Source organism: Microcebus murinus, chromosome 6 (assembly GCF_040939455.1).
Source record: "Microcebus murinus isolate Inina chromosome 6, M.murinus_Inina_mat1.0, whole genome shotgun sequence".
NCBI lineage: Eukaryota > Metazoa > Chordata > Mammalia > Primates > Cheirogaleidae > Microcebus > Microcebus murinus.
The window spans coordinates 452,688-469,725 of record NC_134109.1 but is presented as its reverse complement, the minus strand read 5'-3'; the positions used below and the strand labels follow the sequence as shown (position 1 = coordinate 469,725).

General features: G+C 47.2%; 2 gene segments (V, D, J or C); both read right to left on the bottom strand.

Annotated features, from left to right (window-relative positions):
• Positions 1-1,146: 1,146 nt before the first annotated feature.
• Positions 1,147-1,598, bottom strand: LOC105868633 (immunoglobulin heavy variable 3-43D-like). The segment is given in 2 exon segments: positions 1,147-1,445; positions 1,553-1,598. Coding segments are annotated over 2 exon segments (345 nt in total).
• Positions 1,599-7,455: 5,857 nt separating this feature from the next.
• Positions 7,456-7,954, bottom strand: LOC105866791 (immunoglobulin heavy variable 1-3-like). The segment is given in 2 exon segments: positions 7,456-7,802; positions 7,886-7,954. Coding segments are annotated over 2 exon segments (393 nt in total).
• Between the last annotated feature and the right edge of the window lie 9,084 nt (positions 7,955-17,038).

Below are 17,038 nucleotides of genomic sequence, written 5' to 3'. Positions count from 1 at the left end.
AAAATCCAATTATCCTCATTCTTTATCCCACAATTACACTTGAGCCACTTCCACTGAAGTGTGGCTGCTGAGCTCCCTCCATGCAGGAAGTGTCTGACCACACAAAGCTGTACTGGGGTCTCTGCAGACTCTGCAGCCTGCAGGGCCAGCTCCTCCTCAGACTCGGCAGTCAGGGAGATCTCTGGTCTTTCTCTGGGTGAGGGGAGGGCTTGTGTCTCGAAATGACCGAATTACTCGAGATCTCTGCACATGGACAGAAACCACTGGATGTGGGACCCAGTTGGTCACACTACAGATAACAATTCCTCATGTGAAGGGAAACACTGAGCCAGGAGAAATTTAAGGAAGAGGTGGCAAACATGGAAATTATAATTGTTTGCAGACTAAATGCTTCTTTTTATATATCATCTGAGAGGCTCATGTAGAACCGTATTATCTTTTATGGAAATCTATGAGCAGTGTATGCACCCTGAGGATTTTCCTCTCTGCCTCCATGTATGAGTGGTCCAGGACCAGGCACCCAGCTGCCACTCTCCACCATCCACCCCCTGGTGTGTGCTAAAGACCCATATCCTGTGGGGACCACTTCGAGGCAATGACACATCCTGGCAGAACCCTAAGTAACAGTCATGGCTGGGAGACCCGATGGTCCTATTAAGGGCAACTTAGGCTCACACAGGCATGGATGGTTCTGCTACATTTTGCTTTGACTGCAGTGTAGTCAGGAAGTTCCACTAACCTCCCCACTTGCAATGAATGTCACATTGCATCCTGGGCAGACAGTTTCCACAACCTCACCTGACTCCTGTGCGTTCTTCTGCCTGCATGAATGGTAAATAATTTGGTGGCATATGAGAATGATTTATCCTCATATAAGAACCTTTTCAAGTTCACAGACATCATTGGTAGGCACAGAATTTTAAATATAGACAGGCTTCCAGGGGAAACTGTAAGATACAGAGGGAGACTTAGGTTTTCCCTGGAAAGCTGACCTTAACCTCCTGTGCACCTGACATTAACCTCCATCTACACTTGCCCTGGGCCGACTCTGCTTCCTGTGTCCTGCCTGCCCCCTAGTGGCCCTATGAGACCCCACAGAAGGTTTGTGTCTGGGCTCACAATGGCACCCCTCACTGTGTCTCTTGCTCAGTAGTACATGACCATGTCCTCAGCTCTCAGACTGTTCATTTGCAGATACAGCATGTTATTGCTGTTGTCTCTGCAGATGGTGAACCGGCCCTTCATGGAGTCTGCGTAGTATGTGCTAGCACCGTTCCAGCTAATATGAGAGACCCACTCCAGCCCCTTCCCTGGAGTCTGGCGGACCCAGTCCATGGCATAGTCATCAAAAGTGAATCCCGAGGCTGCACAGGAGAGTCTGAGGGACCCCCCAGGCTGGACCAGACCTCCCCAAGACTCCACCAGCTGCACCTCGCACTGGACACCTGCAAACAGAGACACATACTGGTCAGAAACTGCCTGACACACACCCACTGTTTCTCTCACTCATATGCACTCACACACCCATTGTATCTAGTTCTCCATGAATTGCCAGTTAACAGAGCAACGAGAAAAACCCAGCACAGCCCAGACTCCATGGTGAGTGTCTGTGTTCATTCCTGATCATGGAATTGGGACACCTGGGAATGCCAGGGCTGGGGCTCCTTTCCCAGAGCTGCAGGGTGAGGGCTGGGCTGGTTTTCATCAGCAGAGGGAGAGCCCTATTTGCATGTCCCTTGTTATATAGCAAGCTCTGGGCTGGATCTCTGAATGAGGACAGGGCCCAGAGAAAAACTGTGTGATGGCGCAGTGATTACTATTAACTTCTGTTGGTTTATCTAATTTACAAGCACCATTAACGATGAGTTGCAGATATCAAATTCCCATGCATTTTACACATGTAAAATTACCCAAGAAGCATACAGAGGTTTTGTCATATGTCCAGGAACACATATCCTAGAAGAATGAATCTTAGTGTCTGACCTATGGTCCTGTCCTTGGAACCCACCTCAGACGAGAGCTGGACATGCCTATGGTGGTTTCTAGAATTTTGATTCTTGATAAGAACGTAAAGGAAACTTTTGCCTTCGTTATATAATATATACAAAATCTGAAAGATAATGTCAATGCAGATCTATTTCCAAGTACCTAAAGTTTTACTTATTTTTATCTATTTGTCCTTTAAGCTGTTCCTACCAACTACTCTATCAACTGTTCATATTAACTCCAGTGAGGCATAGTTGATAAACAGTGGCCTTGACATGGTTAAAGTGTGCAAATGAAAGATGCTGACAGCACCACCACCATATTCAAGATATCAAGAAATAAATTCCACAATATTCTGACTTGTTCTTTTAAAATTTCTACTTCTTTCTTCCCCTTTCTATCTCCCGCCAGTTATACAGGCAACTGCTCATACAGTTTATGTTACTTTGTGTTAGTTTTCACTTTCCAGAATTTATAAAAGTTAAATCATGAAGAAGAAATGTGATTTTTTGCTTATTTACTCCCTGTACATACTTGTGGATGCAACCACATTGTAGTGTGTGTGAGACATTAGTTCTTGTTAAATATGGATATTGTTTTAATGAATCATTTAAATATGCTTATTTATTAAGCTGCTGGTTAATATTTTGATTGTTTCCAATTTCTTGCTATTAAGGATAAAGCTTCTCTTCATCTGGGAGAAGGAGGCAGCTGAGAAAAATCACCTTTACCATCAATCTTACGTCAACCAAAACAATAGCACCATCATCATCATCTATAAAGCATGACTGTAGAAGCTGTAGATTAGAAAATTTTATTTAATATTTCAAATAGCAGAAGTTGTATTACCAACAGCAAGCCTGAAATCTACAGAGAGCAGTACTTGCAGGGAGAAACAGGACCAGAGCAGTAGCTCATAGGCACAGTCCACCAGATGGCATGTGGGCTAGGACAATACTATACTGGACATAGATATTGAATCACTTGAAGCTGGATTTGATATGGAGATAACAGTTTAAATTTTCCAGTGGTCAGATAATTGGGGAATTCCTATTCTATTCCCTCTGAAGTTTTTTCTTCCAGGATTGGGGACACATCATAAGGTGGCACCCTCACAGATGGTTCTGTCTGAGAGAGTGGGAGAACACGTTTCTGAAATGCATTCAGACTCACCTCCTCTGTCTCCTACGGATCTATTCAATTACCCTTCTGGGGACAAGAGGCAGAAATCAGTGTCCTAGGCCCACTGGGGAACCTCGAAGGAAATGGGAGTGGGAGAGTTGTCATCATTGAAGTTATGCTCAGAAACACGATTCCTCTCCATCACAGGAACAAAGGCTTGATCTTCAGGGACAGGCAGCAAAGGTGGAAGCTGAAGAGGCTGATGGATAACTGTCAGGGCTTTGGGAGAACTGGGAAAAGAACCGGGAAAAGAAAGGCACTGAGAAGGTATGAGGGCAGCATTGGCTCTTGTGGATGGACAGGGCAACACCCAAGGGCATAGTGCAGACCAAGGGCATGATGCCTGCCTAGGAACCTGTGTCAGGAAGGAAGTCAAAAAGGGCCACTTCAAGCCCACCTCTTCCACCACATCAACCACTATCAGGTAAATGCAAAATTGAGACTAACCTGGGCAAGCTGAAGTAGATTTTCTCAGAACAGGGAGTGTAAACAGAAAGCCAGGCAGGAAGCACATATGACGTATCAGTGGAGGTGTCTAAACTCTTTTGTGCTCATAGCACAGAAAACCTTCAACACTTGGAGCCACTTCAATAATACATTCCAAATGCAAATCTGACTAGAGTCACACAAACTTCCACAGTACAGGCCTAGAAACATAAGGTGTGCACATATACAGGGAGAAAAATACATAATATGAAATAATAAGTCAATGCCAAGCACCAATCCCAGCATTCTGGCTAACATATAAAATTATGGTCTATCATAAATGGATATCAAAAAAGTCATAATGAAAAAATATCAGGATGAACTTCTAAGATGACTCATATTAGAACTAATAAAACAGGAAATACAAAGTGATTATTAGTGCTGTGTTAAAATACAAAGGGAAACATAATAATGTACAAATCAATAGAATTGACTTAGGTAGAGACATGGGGATTATTAAGGAAGAGTCAAATAGAAATGCTTAAAGTAATTAAAAGGCATTCATTACAAATAAGCCTGTGACAAACAAACCAGCTGAGGTGGCTCCTTTCAAAAGAGACCATGGACTCAAAAAATAGCTGCCAGGAACTACACAGCAAAGTGCAAAGGAAAAGAACAATGAAGAAAAACATCAGTATCAAATAGTGTCATATAAACATATAAAATACCAGATATGGAAAGTAAATATTGAAGAAATAATAGTCACACATGTTTTAAACTTCATGGAAGATGTAAATATCACAGATCAAAGGATGTCAGAGCAACTTTAAGTAGGATAAAACATACACATGCTACTGATTCAGACATGTGCATATATAAAACCTAACACATGTCACCACATACAATGAGCCCATTTTCTGCATCTTATTATTGTTAATTGAATTAAAATTAATTAATTTTAAAATGAATTTAAAAATGAATTAAAAAAATGAATTGAACTAAAATTTTTAGCATAAGATAGTGTATAAAATCATCTATATATATGTCCATCTATTCAAACTCCAATAAATAAATAAATACATTCAAAGACAAATGTGGTTAAAACTGAATGTAAATGCCATCCTCAACAAACATAGCACTGGCAAGTCCAGTGGCATTGAGTTCTATGCTCTGTGTTGTTTTATTTCCTATTTATGATAATAATGTCCTTTCTGGACACCGGGGCTCATCAATAGATCTCACAGCCCAGGCTGCAGAAGGTGCTGAGCCTGGGCCCTTGTCTGGCCCCCACCCTGCAGGATCCCTGCACCTGGCTGACAGGATACACCCAAGTCTATCCAGAGGGTGCAGATGCACAGACACGAGCCCTCTCCTGACCAGCCCCTGGCACGAACGCCCAGGGAGAGCAGATGGTGCTCACTTTGCCACACCAGGAGATTCAGGTGGATGGAGCAGGCATTAGTCCTCCACTCCTGAGACAAGAGCCAGAGGCAGAGTGCTGCCACCCAGAACAGGGTGTTCTGGGGAGCACGGTCAGCTGCAGGAAAACGTCTGGCTTCAGTGAGAATGAGGAGAATGAGCTGATTCACCAGGCGTGAGGGAGAGACAAAGGGACCTGCTGCCTTGTTGTGTGGATGTCCAGGAGACCAGGAGCTTTGACAGAACAGTGAGGAGGAGGAACCGTCTGAGGGTGGACGATCAGGAGCCAGATGGAGGGGAGGACACACTGAAATGATGGTTCTTCCCACATAAGGCAGGTAAAAGGCAGGAGCCAAACAAATGCCCGGCATATACAGAGTTGTCTCTCCAGAGAATTGTTTCCTCCTCAATGACCAACACAGCGTAGCAAACACAAAACCCTTCCATGATGTAAGGATATTGATTGAGGATCAATGATTTCTTATACAATCTTTCAAAGATTGTACTGAAAGTTTATGAGTAGCAGATAATGCAAAAAAAAAAAAAAACTTAAATTTGTATTGAAATGATGTCCCAAGTCATCCCATTTCACATGAAGAAGCCAGGGCATTACAAGGGAAAACTCTAAGAGCCCTGAAGTAGAAGAATGACAGGCAGGGACAGGAAATTCCAGGATCTGGAAAGAATCCTTAGCTTCCCTCCACACCTGCTGCTGAGCTGGGGATGAGCCTCTGGTGGGCCTTGAGCACCCCCTGGAGGCCTCGTGTGCCCCTGCAGGTCTGTGTCTGGGCTCCCCTGATGTCCCCTCTCTGTGTCTGGCACAGACACACAGGGCTGTGTCCTAAGTTCCTGGGGAAGTCAGCTGCAGGGACATCTGGATCCTGGACGTGCTTCTGGAGTCAAAGACGACTCTTTACGGACTGGCTGTGACTTAAGTTCCCATCATCACAGAGGCACCTCATCCATGACAGACCCTTCCCCATGGGCCAGGGGACCCAGTCCCACAGCAGCCACTGGTGGTGGTGGAGAATCCACACACAGGACAGGTGAGGAGAGGGTCTGCGCAGCATCCCCAGCCCCTGGCCCACTCCTGCCGCTGCCTGGGACAGGACACCTGGGGACACCTGGGGACAAAGTGGACCCGACCCTGCCATCATATGTGGTCACAACTGTCCCCTAGACCCGTGAGTGACAGCTGAGACACCATCCCACCTTGCCATAGACCACATCTCCGACCTTCACAGAGACCTCAGCCCTGTGTGAGGAGGGAGCTGTGAGCTTCCCTAGCCCAGCATGAATTTACCTTCACATCTGAATGAGAGTTGTTTTATCAGTGAGGAAGGACTGAGATCTGGCTTCCCCTGAGTTTCCCAGGCCCTGGGGGACATTTCTGATCTTAGCCCCAGGAGGACAACTTTGGAGTTTGAATGAGTCTACAATGCTCATTTTAAACTTGGCAAAGGAGGGTCGAGTATTGCGAGCACAGACTCATCTTTGCTCAAGTTTCCCCTCCCGCCAGCCTTTACAAGGCCCCAGCCCCACTTTTCCTCATGATCTGAAGTGCCAGGACTTCTCCATGCTCAGCCCAGCACAGCTCCTCATTCCCTCCCTGGACTTTATCCTACATGTGGCTCTTGTCACCCTGGGAGCTTCTTAGGTTATTACATTGGTTGAGAGATAGATTATATATATATATATATATATATATATATATATATATATATATATATATACACACACACACACAGCTATATAGATAGGTTGGTAGATAGATAGATAGATAGATAGATAGATAGATAGATAGATAGATACATTTCAGATAGATAGGTAAACAAAGAGATAGCTATGGGTGGACAGACAGACAGATATATTAAAGGGAAGACAGAAGCCATTGGATCTACTAGCATGGCTAGGTCCAACTCTGCTGGCCTGAGACCAGTGGATGAATCTCAGTGTGAAACCTAAGGCCAAAGAACTTCGTGTGTTGCTGTGCAGTTGCAGGAGGAGAAGGATGTCCCAGCTCCTGAAGAGGAAGAGAGGGAATGACTGTGCCTTCTGCCGCTTTTCCTGCTGCCTGAGCCCCCAGCTGATTGCACCCTGCCCACCCACCTGAGTGCTGATGACCCCACTCATTTTACTGACTGACAGTCTCCTCTGCAAACACCCTCACAGACACACCCAGAAGTAATGCTTTACCACCTCTGCAGGTATTTCTTAATGCAACCAATGTAGCAGCTAAAATTCACCCTCACGGGGACTTGCTTTGCTGAACGTCCTAAAGGAGTGGGAGAAACGCAATGATCTGGTTCATCAAAACATCACTGAAGATATTTTACAGGTAATCAACTCCATTTCCCCTCTGCTTTCATAATCCTACATCAAAGAGAGCCTCAGTCTTCCTTGTCCCTGTCACTGTCTCAGCCCAGCACAGCTGCATCTCCCTCAGGGTTTCTGACCCCTCAGGATGTGATTTGTCACACTGTGTCTAGCACAGTAATACACAGCCGTGTCCTCAGGTCTCAGATTGTTCAGCTCCATGAAGGCTGTGTTTGTGGATGTGGTCGCTGTAATGGTGACTCTGCCCTGGAACTTCTGCGTGTACCTTGTGGAACCATCTTCAGGGTCAATACGTCCCATCCATTCCAGCCCTTGTCCAGGGGCCTGTTTCATCCAGTACATATAATAGCTGGTGAAGGTGTATCCGGAAGCCTTGCAGGACACCTTCACGGAGGCCCCAGGTGGCCTCACCTCAGCCCCAGACTGCACCAGCTGGACCTGGCAGTGGGCACCTGTGCAGAAGAGAGAGGACTGGTTGAACCCACCTTGGCTGACTCCAGACCCCTCCTCACCCTGGGCATGGGGAGCCCCTCACATGTAGCTGCTGCCACCAGGAAGAGGATCCTCCAGGTCCAGTCCATGGTGAGGAGCTGAGCTCTCAGGGGCTTCTGCAGAGGAGGGATGTGGCTGTGGGATGATGCTCTCAGGATACAAGCATAGCTGTATTTACCTCAGCAGACCTCAGGTAGTTTGCATATTCATGAGGCAGAGCATTTCATAGCCCTAGGCCTGCCCCAGCATAAAAAAGAGAAACAAGATGATATGTGGGCCATGCAACAACAGGGAAATGCTGAGGACAGGCGTTCCTGCAACTCCCTTGAACTCTATGTGCACAGAGGTCCTGCCACTGAAAAACAAGCCCCAAATACACGTTCTTCACTGTGAACCCACATGTGAATTGCATGGACAGATCCAGCACCATCTAGGGGCTTTGACACCTGAATATTTTCTTCTCTGGATCAGTGAGATTCTTGAAATGTTCTACCCAGTTATATGTAAAAAGCTTCCCTTGCCTCCAGCTGCTTACTCTTAACACATGTAGGAGGGCTAGAGACCCTTTGTAAATGTGGCTTTCCTTAAAGTACTGTGTTACATCAACACTCACAGCTGAGTAGTATATTCATACAAATATCAATATAGCATATAAAATTATTATTATACATTTTCAGAAAAGGAATACCCAGTCCCCAAGAGCAACCCCCTCCCAGCCTCTTGTGCACCTGCTGGGCGGCAGCCTGTGCTGGGTGCTCCTGAGCACGCCCTGCAACCCAGCCCCACCTGCAGGGGAGGTTCCCTCTGGACTCTCAGAGCATCTTTCCCCCAGTGTCCCTAGCCCAGTGTGACCCGACTGTGCCCCTGTCACATGTCCTTCACGGACATCATGTGCTTTTGACTGGAAACTGTCAATTGGCCTTTCTAAACCCAGAGAATTCTGCAGGGAGGCCCCAAAAAAGGATTCTATGAAACCATCAGGGAGCCTCTTCCCCGAAGCTCCACATGCGTTAGTATGGTCACACTCACAGGGGGCCAGAAACCCTCAGGGGTTATGGAGGAGCCTCATATCTCATTTAAGTTCCTCTGCTCAAACGTAACTTTAACACAGAGCTAATGGGCTGGCCCAGAACCCACCACACTGCTAATCCTGTAGCACACTCACACACACACACACACACACACACACACACACACACACACTGTGGCCAGTGTTCACAGCTGTGGGAGGAACACTTCTCTTCTTCTCTGCATGTTGCACATGGGTCGAGTCTACACACTGACCTTGGGCCTGGGCATGTGCCCTTGTCAGACAGAAAACAGCAAATGCCTCACAACTGAAGAAAAGGACTTGTACACGTTGTGAGTTTGCTTGTTTCCCAGCAAGCGAGACCCTGAAGATGCCCCTGAGTAGGGCCAGGCTTGCCCCTATAGGGTCAAACCCGGCAGAGCCATGTGCAGTCAGTGCAGACAACACCAAGCTGTCTGGACTCTGGGGAGGGCCACACTGGACCCCCAGCTCAGCAGGTCCCCCTCACAGAGACACAGCCAGGAGCCTGAGAGCAGGGCCCTGGGGAGTTGGATGGGACATCGCCCCAGGGGAAGAAGCAAAAACTGATCTTGGAAGAGGGGACTCAGGAGGGAGTGCTGGGCATGTCAGACTCCCTGAAACAGGGTCTAGGATGGGTCACCACTTACTAATTCCACTATGGGGAATATATTGGGGGACCGTGTAGCTCTGCCACCTGGGCAGGTGGGCTCCACAGGGTGAATGACTCGTGTTTTGATGACTCTAGTCGCAGGAACAGAGAAGAGCTGCACTTGAAAACCCCAGGTAAGGATACATGTCTGCTTCCCAGTCCAGGCTTCAGTGGATGCTGCACATGGGCCCACATGTCTCCTCTGGGGTGAGCAGGGGCTGCACGTGGCCTGAGGAGGACTCAGGCAATTGCACCAGGGTCCCAGATGTCCCATCCCATAGCAGGGCCCTTTGTAGTGTGCCTATCCAGTGCCTCCTGCCCAGAGAAAGGGGCTGTGTCTGGCCCCAAACACAGGCTGTGCCAAGGAACTCACTTGTTCCATCCAAGAGGCCATAAAAGTACAGGGATGCTGGGTGTCCTCAGTTCACTGCTTCCCAGGAGACCAGCAGGGGTGTGAGCCAGGGTCTTAAGGTCCACTGGGAACTCACAACTGAGGAAAGTTAGGTCCTGATAATTCAGAGGAGTTATCAGCCAGCTCAGGAGTTCCTGCTCAGCCAGGTCAGCTCCTGGGCAGGGCAACAGCCTGGTGAGTGTAGTTCCTGCCCTGTGAGGGAGGCCAGGATTCCACAGGGGTCCCTCCTCACCAGCAAGGAAGGTGGCCTTGTCCATCCTCATGTGCCCAGCCTGATGGTCATCTCCCCTTCCTGACCTCCTGCCCTGCGGCTCACAGGCCCTGCATCTGACACAGGGGCAGAGGCACTTCTTAGTCACCCCTGCAATTGCCCAAGTCCAGGTCGCTGCAGGAGAGACCTGAGTGTCCCTAGTTCTGATGCTGGATGAACCCAAGGGATTCACAAGGATATGTTGAATATTACCTTGAGTAGAAGAGAAACTTTTCAAATACCACAAAGGATGAGAAAGAAGTGAGTCCGAGGATGGTGATAGAGGGTTGCTGAACATGTAGCTGTCAGAGGGCCCAGGTTCCTCTAGTGACCTGAGTTTTGTCCCCCTGTGTGTCTGGGCTTCCCAAGGTTCCCCTGCTCAGATAGACTCTGTCATCACGTACTGAGCTTTCACCCACTCTCATCATGCTGCTGGGGGTGAAGAAGTTTGAGGAGGGGGAAGATGGATATTGTTATGACTACGTCTCACTGACTCAGTCATCCTCTTCCCCTGGGCTGTGACCATCACCAGGAGCCCCCAGTAATAGAGGTCATTTGCACCTGTGCTCTACTCCCTTCCGTGGGAATGGTGACCTGGACTATGGCCCTTAGTCCTCAAAATTTTTTATTATTTCCTCTCATAGGAGATACAGGGCGAAAGGAGGGTCCTGGAAGAGGCACAGTTCCCCTCCCTGGCTAACACTCTGCAAATGACTTTCCTCCAGAGAGTGTGTCTGCACCAGCCTCAGGGTACAGGTCACAGGGAACACCCTTCCCTTCTGGTCTCACGCACCTGTTCATTAGCAGACAGGTAGTGCTTTTGGAATCATCTCATGAGATGGTGAATCTGCCTTTCTCAGATAAAGCAGATTCTGCTGTCCCACCATTAGCCTTGCTTCTAATAAAACCAACCCACTCCAGCCCATTCCCTGGAGCCTGGTGTACCCAGTTATTGTAGTAGTCACTGAAGGTGAATCCAGAGGCTTCACAGGAGAGTCTCAGGGACCCCCCAGGCTGGACCAGGCCTCCCCCAGACACCACCAGCTGCACCTCACACTGGACACCTGCAAACACAGACACATCCTGGGCAGAAACTGCCTGAAACACACCCGCTGTTTCTCTCGCTCACATCCACTCACACACCCAACGTCTCTAGTTCTCCATGAAACAAGCTACCGGTGAGACTGCAACACTGTGTTGATAGTTTAGGCACATACTTTATATTGTAGTACTGCTTATTATTTGAAATATAATAAACTACAATCTTTATTTTAATTTCAACATTTCATATTCAATAACCTAAAAATATCTATAATGACTTTTTTTTCCTACTAGGCCTCCCCTGAGCATTATAACGTGATCCAGTCTCCAGCATCAGTTACATTAATAATAACCACAAATGTCACAAGATCTGCTTTATCTTCACAGCAGACATAATTATCTCTTCCCTGGAGATGAACACACACTGGCAACCTACCCACAAAAGGGAAATATGCACAATTTCCTTCTCCTTGAGCAGTAACTTTAATCATTGTCACTCCAATATCACAACACACACACCTGCTGAAGGGAGGACAGACCTTTCCCATCTGTTCAAATCATGGACCCAGTGACCACCATGTAAGCAACCTCTCACCCTGATCTGCACATTAGGCCTGTCTCTCCCCTCCAGTGTCCTATAGCACCTCGGCCCAGATCTTCAGCTGTAACATGAACCAAGATTTGTGCTAGTATTTTGGCCCCCATAATTTCTGGGGATTGTCCTATCACTTAAATTCAGGGTGGTAGGTTTTTCTTTATTTATAATAATTCCTCTTACTAATATGTTTGAATATTCAGGTGGAACTAGGGGGTAATCAATGCTATGACCATGAAATCATACGGAGGAAAGGGCCTTTCAGAGACAACAGGGTCTGACTCAGTCAGTGTGTGTGAGGACCCTGGGCTGAGGGTGCAGGACCTGCCCCAGCCTCACAGGTGTGACATGTCAGGGCAGGGCCAGAGCAGGGGTTCCCTGGGCCATCAGAGGTGAGGCTCACACAGGTCCTTTGTGGATCCTAGGAAATGAAATGACACTACTAGAGGAGATGAGAATATCTAAGAACACTGATATCATTCTAAATAGCATACATGTTAAATTATCACTTTTACCCACAATCTACATCTTTCAGTGGGAGGTTCATGGGTGTGAGGCCACATCCTCAGGGTCACACAGCTACTCAGAAGGGAACTGTGCTCTGCACCAGGACTAACTCATAAGATCACAGCCACACGCCAGGACTCACTGACATGTGGACTCTGACTGGAGCTGTCAGGGGTTGGTCAGAGGGAACCTGCTTCCTGCAGCAGAGAGTTTTCCTCTAACAAAGATAAGCACATCTCTTCTGCAAACCATTAATTATACAGTTCTATTGTCAAAAGTTGTGAAGTTTTTCCACTAGATATTGGGGGGGAAACATGTTCATTGAATAAAAATTATTATAATTGGCAATGAGAAGACATGAACAGTGTAGCATATGCAGGTTTGTTCACAAAGACCAGGTTCCTGGGCAGCATATCAGTAGCTGAGCAGCTTCCCCAGCTGTGTCTGCAGCACTGAGAGTATTTGTGTTCATCAAAGTCCTGTCTCAAGGAGAGAGTTCTGAGGTCCAGGCTGTTTTCCAGACACTCTGCTGTGTCCAAGGAAAGTGCAAGAAAGAGGCCTCTGTGATTTCATCAACCTAAGCAGAAACATCGACATCGTCCCAACATAAACTGCATGATTGGCTGGCATGAACTGACCCAACTCCATAGCAACCCCTGAATATACTTGGGTTTGAAGCTCATTCAAGTAAGGAGACCTTTATCCAAGTTAGCTGGTCCGGGGAAGCTCCTGTGAAAAACAACAAACTTTGGACTGTACCCAGCTCTGTCTGAATGCAAAGTGACTATTCTATTTATCCACCGATCCCTTTCAAATGTCCAAGATTTAAATGTGAATCATGGAGAGAGGAACGGAGAGCCCCGGGCAGCCACAGTTTAGAGGTCTGCGCACCCACGAAGAGTGCCTGGAGACGTGTCTATGCAGGTGGGAGAGGCCCCACAGCACCTCCTCCCAAATCTGGCTCTGACCCTGGGCCTCATCAGCTCCTGGACCAGCTCCTGCCATGTGCCCTGCGGCAGGAAGGTAGGAGAGTCAGGGTCTCTGTTGTCACAGCCTCGCCCCGCCCAGACAGAGACAGGCCAGCCCCGCCCTGTCCCTCACACTGAGTTTGCTCCTGCTGGGACACCCACAGGACCCTGGGTCACCTCTGGGGGGGTGAGGGACACTAAATAGCTCCTCCGTCGAGTCGTGGGTCCAGGAGGCCCGGCCTTGTGGGACAGACCACGGGAGTCCTGAGGCTCCGTGCTGGGTCTGCGGTTCCCACTCGGGGTGCCCCAGGGCCTGCGGCAGAGCCGGGGCATAGGAACACCAGGGGCTGGGTCCTACCGGTCCTTGAGGGTCCTCTCCAGGCTGTGTCGCCTGTGTATCGCCACGTCGCCACTGGCTGGGCGGCTCCGCGGCACGTGCGTGGGCCACAGAAGTGGAGACACTGGGCGACCGCTGGCACGGGGAGCTCCGGCTGTGTCTACACAGGAGATAAGAATCTGGACACGGAGTGTGCGCACCTGGAGGCTGCGCACCTGACAGCGCCACGCAGTGTCCCAGCCTGACCCGGGGGGAGATCACTGCCCCAGGAAACACTACACCTGGGTCACTTCCGGTCTGGCAGCTCTGCCTCCCACACCCCAGGAAGCTGCAAATCCCCGTCCTCTTGGTGTTTCTTCTTGATGTAAATCCACGAGTTGTCCCGAGTGTGGTTCTGGGCACAGACTGAGGCGGGACTGCGGAATGCGAGGTGGAATCACCTGATCCGTCTAGTCAACACGTCCACGACCTAATGAACCTGTATCTTGTGTCCAGAACATTTTTCATCACTCTCTTAACGATTTGGGGATGTAAAATAAATTATTTTAGCTATATTGACAGCTTGGTGCCATAGACCTCAAAAAATTTTCGTGTCTAATTGAGGCTTTGTACCCTTTGCCCATCATCCCACTATTTCTTTCACCCCTGGCATCTGATAACCGCCATTCTACTCCTTGCTTTACTGTCTTGTACTGTTGGAAATTCCACATGTATAAAATATATTTGAGTCACCCAGCCTTTGTCTTTCTGGGTCTGTCTGATTTAATTTTGTACAGTGTTTTTCAGATCCACCCATGTTGTCATAGAGCAACAGCATTTCTTTTGCTCCTTTCTTCCATTTTTTTCCTACTGACTAGTATTTCATTGTTTATGTAGACTTTTGTATATCCATTCATGTGTTGGAGGACAACAGTCTTTTCATCTCTTCAGATTTTTGCAAAATTGCTTGATATAGTTCAGTGACCTGATTATAGGGAGGATTTATTTACAAAAGCGATATCCTGTTTATGAATTTACAACTTATAATTATGCAAGGTTCTTCTTTTTCTCTAATTACCACTTTTGTGTTGAAGTCTACTGTGTTTCATGTACTTATAACTATCCCTGCTCTATATTGGTTTTCATTTTCATGAAATTTATTTTTCTATAGCTTCAGTTTCTGTCTATGTGCGTTCTTACAAGTTAGGTGTGTCTCTTGTACCAGAGAAATAGTTGAACGTTTTTATTCATTTATTTGTTTAACCTTTCAGTCATCTTTCTTTCCATTGGGTAATTTAATCCATTTATACTCCTAGTAATTTCAATATGTACTTACTACTCCTATGTTTTGTTTGCTGGTTGTTTTATACATGTATTGTTGGTTTCTAGTTTGCTTGCTGACTTCTTTGTGGTTTGGTGGTTTTCTGTAGCGGTATGCTTTGAATACTTTCTATTTTTCTTTCAGGTCTTGTATAGATTTTACATTTGTTGTTACCATGAGGCTTACATAAAACACCTTACACTTAAAAGTGTCTATTTTCAATAGATAACAACTGAATTGTCATTGCATACCAAAAATTTTACACTTTTACACACAGCCATTACATTTTATGTTTCTGATATCAGAATTCACATATTTTTGTAAGATAGTTATTAGTAATTTTGTATTTTAGCCCTTATATGAGAAATAAAATTGCTTGACACACCAATATTATAATTACAGAGTGCTCTTCATATGTCTCTATGTTAATTACACCATTATGTTTTGTGCTTTCATAAGCTTTATGTTATTAATCAATGGATGTTTTCAGCTAAAAACCCTCCTTTTGGCATTATAAGGCAGGCCTAATGAACTTAATTGTGTGGAGACCTTCTCAATTGTTTATGGTCCCATCACTGTCTGTGATGCTGAGCAGGTGTGTCAACCCATCCTGGTCACACCAGGTGCAGCACACACATTGGCAGCTCTGAGACAGTGATCACTGGCCATCCTGTGTCAGTGACCAGCCAGGCCCATGGGTGGCTCTGGGATCTGCAGGCAACTCCTGACATGGCCACCATGCATGTCTGGGGTCCTTAGCTCCACATCTGTTTAGACATAAAGTTTCCTAGACACGGAGCAGCCCTGGGATGTGTGGACCAGGTCTGTGTTTCTAATCCAAGTAAAAATAGGAATTTTATGGATCTCTTCCTTTTATAGCATCATAGCATATTATGGGGATGCAAGTATTTGGGTTAAGCATGTTGTTAAGTGTATTGCTTTTGCCCCAGCCAAGTCAGAGCTTCAAGAGTGTCCATCCCTGACACAGTGCACACAACTTCTATTAGGTGTGTGTATACCCATCCCCCTGCCCTTCCCACCTGCCCTAACCAGGGAGATGTCCTAGTCAGGGAGTCCCACTGAGGTCTGTGTCCTGAGTTTGGTTCCAAAACGTTCAGCAGATTCCCTTGGGCCTCCTCAAGACTCTGATCCAAGTGATCATGGCAGGGTGATTTCTGCTCATGTGAGTGACCTTCTGCCTTGTGGGCAGGTGAGAATGTCTTCATTCACTACAACAAGATGTTTCTAATTCAGACACTACAGTAACAAGTGCAGAGACACAAAAGAAGGTCCCAGGATGAAATTTCTAGAGCAGAATCCACAAATTCTGACAGCAAATGAACAATTATAATCCCCTACCCCTGCCCTAGGCTGACTCTGCTCCTTGTGCCCACACGCCCCCTGGTGGCCCTCGCTCATAATCGCAGGAGGTGTGTGACTGGGCGATGCTGATGTCCCCTCACTGTGTCTCTCACACAGTAGTAGGTGGCTGTGTCCTTGGTTCTCAGACTGTTCATTTGCAGAGAGACAGTGCTTTTGGAATCATCTCGTGAGATGGTGAATCTGCCTTTCACAGATGCAGCATATTCTGTTGTGCCACCATTAGCCTTTTTTCTAATAAAACCAAACCACTCTCACCCCTTCCCTGGAGCTTGGCGGACACAATTCATGTAGTAGTCACTGAGGTGAATCCAGAGGCTGCACAGGAGAGTCTCAGCGACCCCTCAGGCTGGACAAAGTCTCCCCCAGACTCCACCAGCTGCACTTCACACTGGACACCTGCAAACACAGACACATCCTGGGCAGAAGCTGCCTGACACACACCCACTGTTGCTCTTACACCCACTCACACACCCAGTGTCTTTAGTTCTCCATGAATTACCTTGTAACAGAGCAACAAGGAAAACCCAGCTCAGCCCAAACTCCATGGTGAGTCTCTGTGTTCAGTCTGATCACTGAATGAGGACACCTGGGAATGCCGGGGCTGGGGCTCCTCTCCCAGAGCTGCAGGGTGAGGGCTGGGCTGGTTTTCATCAGCAGAGGGAGGGCTCTATTTGCATGTCCCCTGCTAATAGCAAGTTCTGGG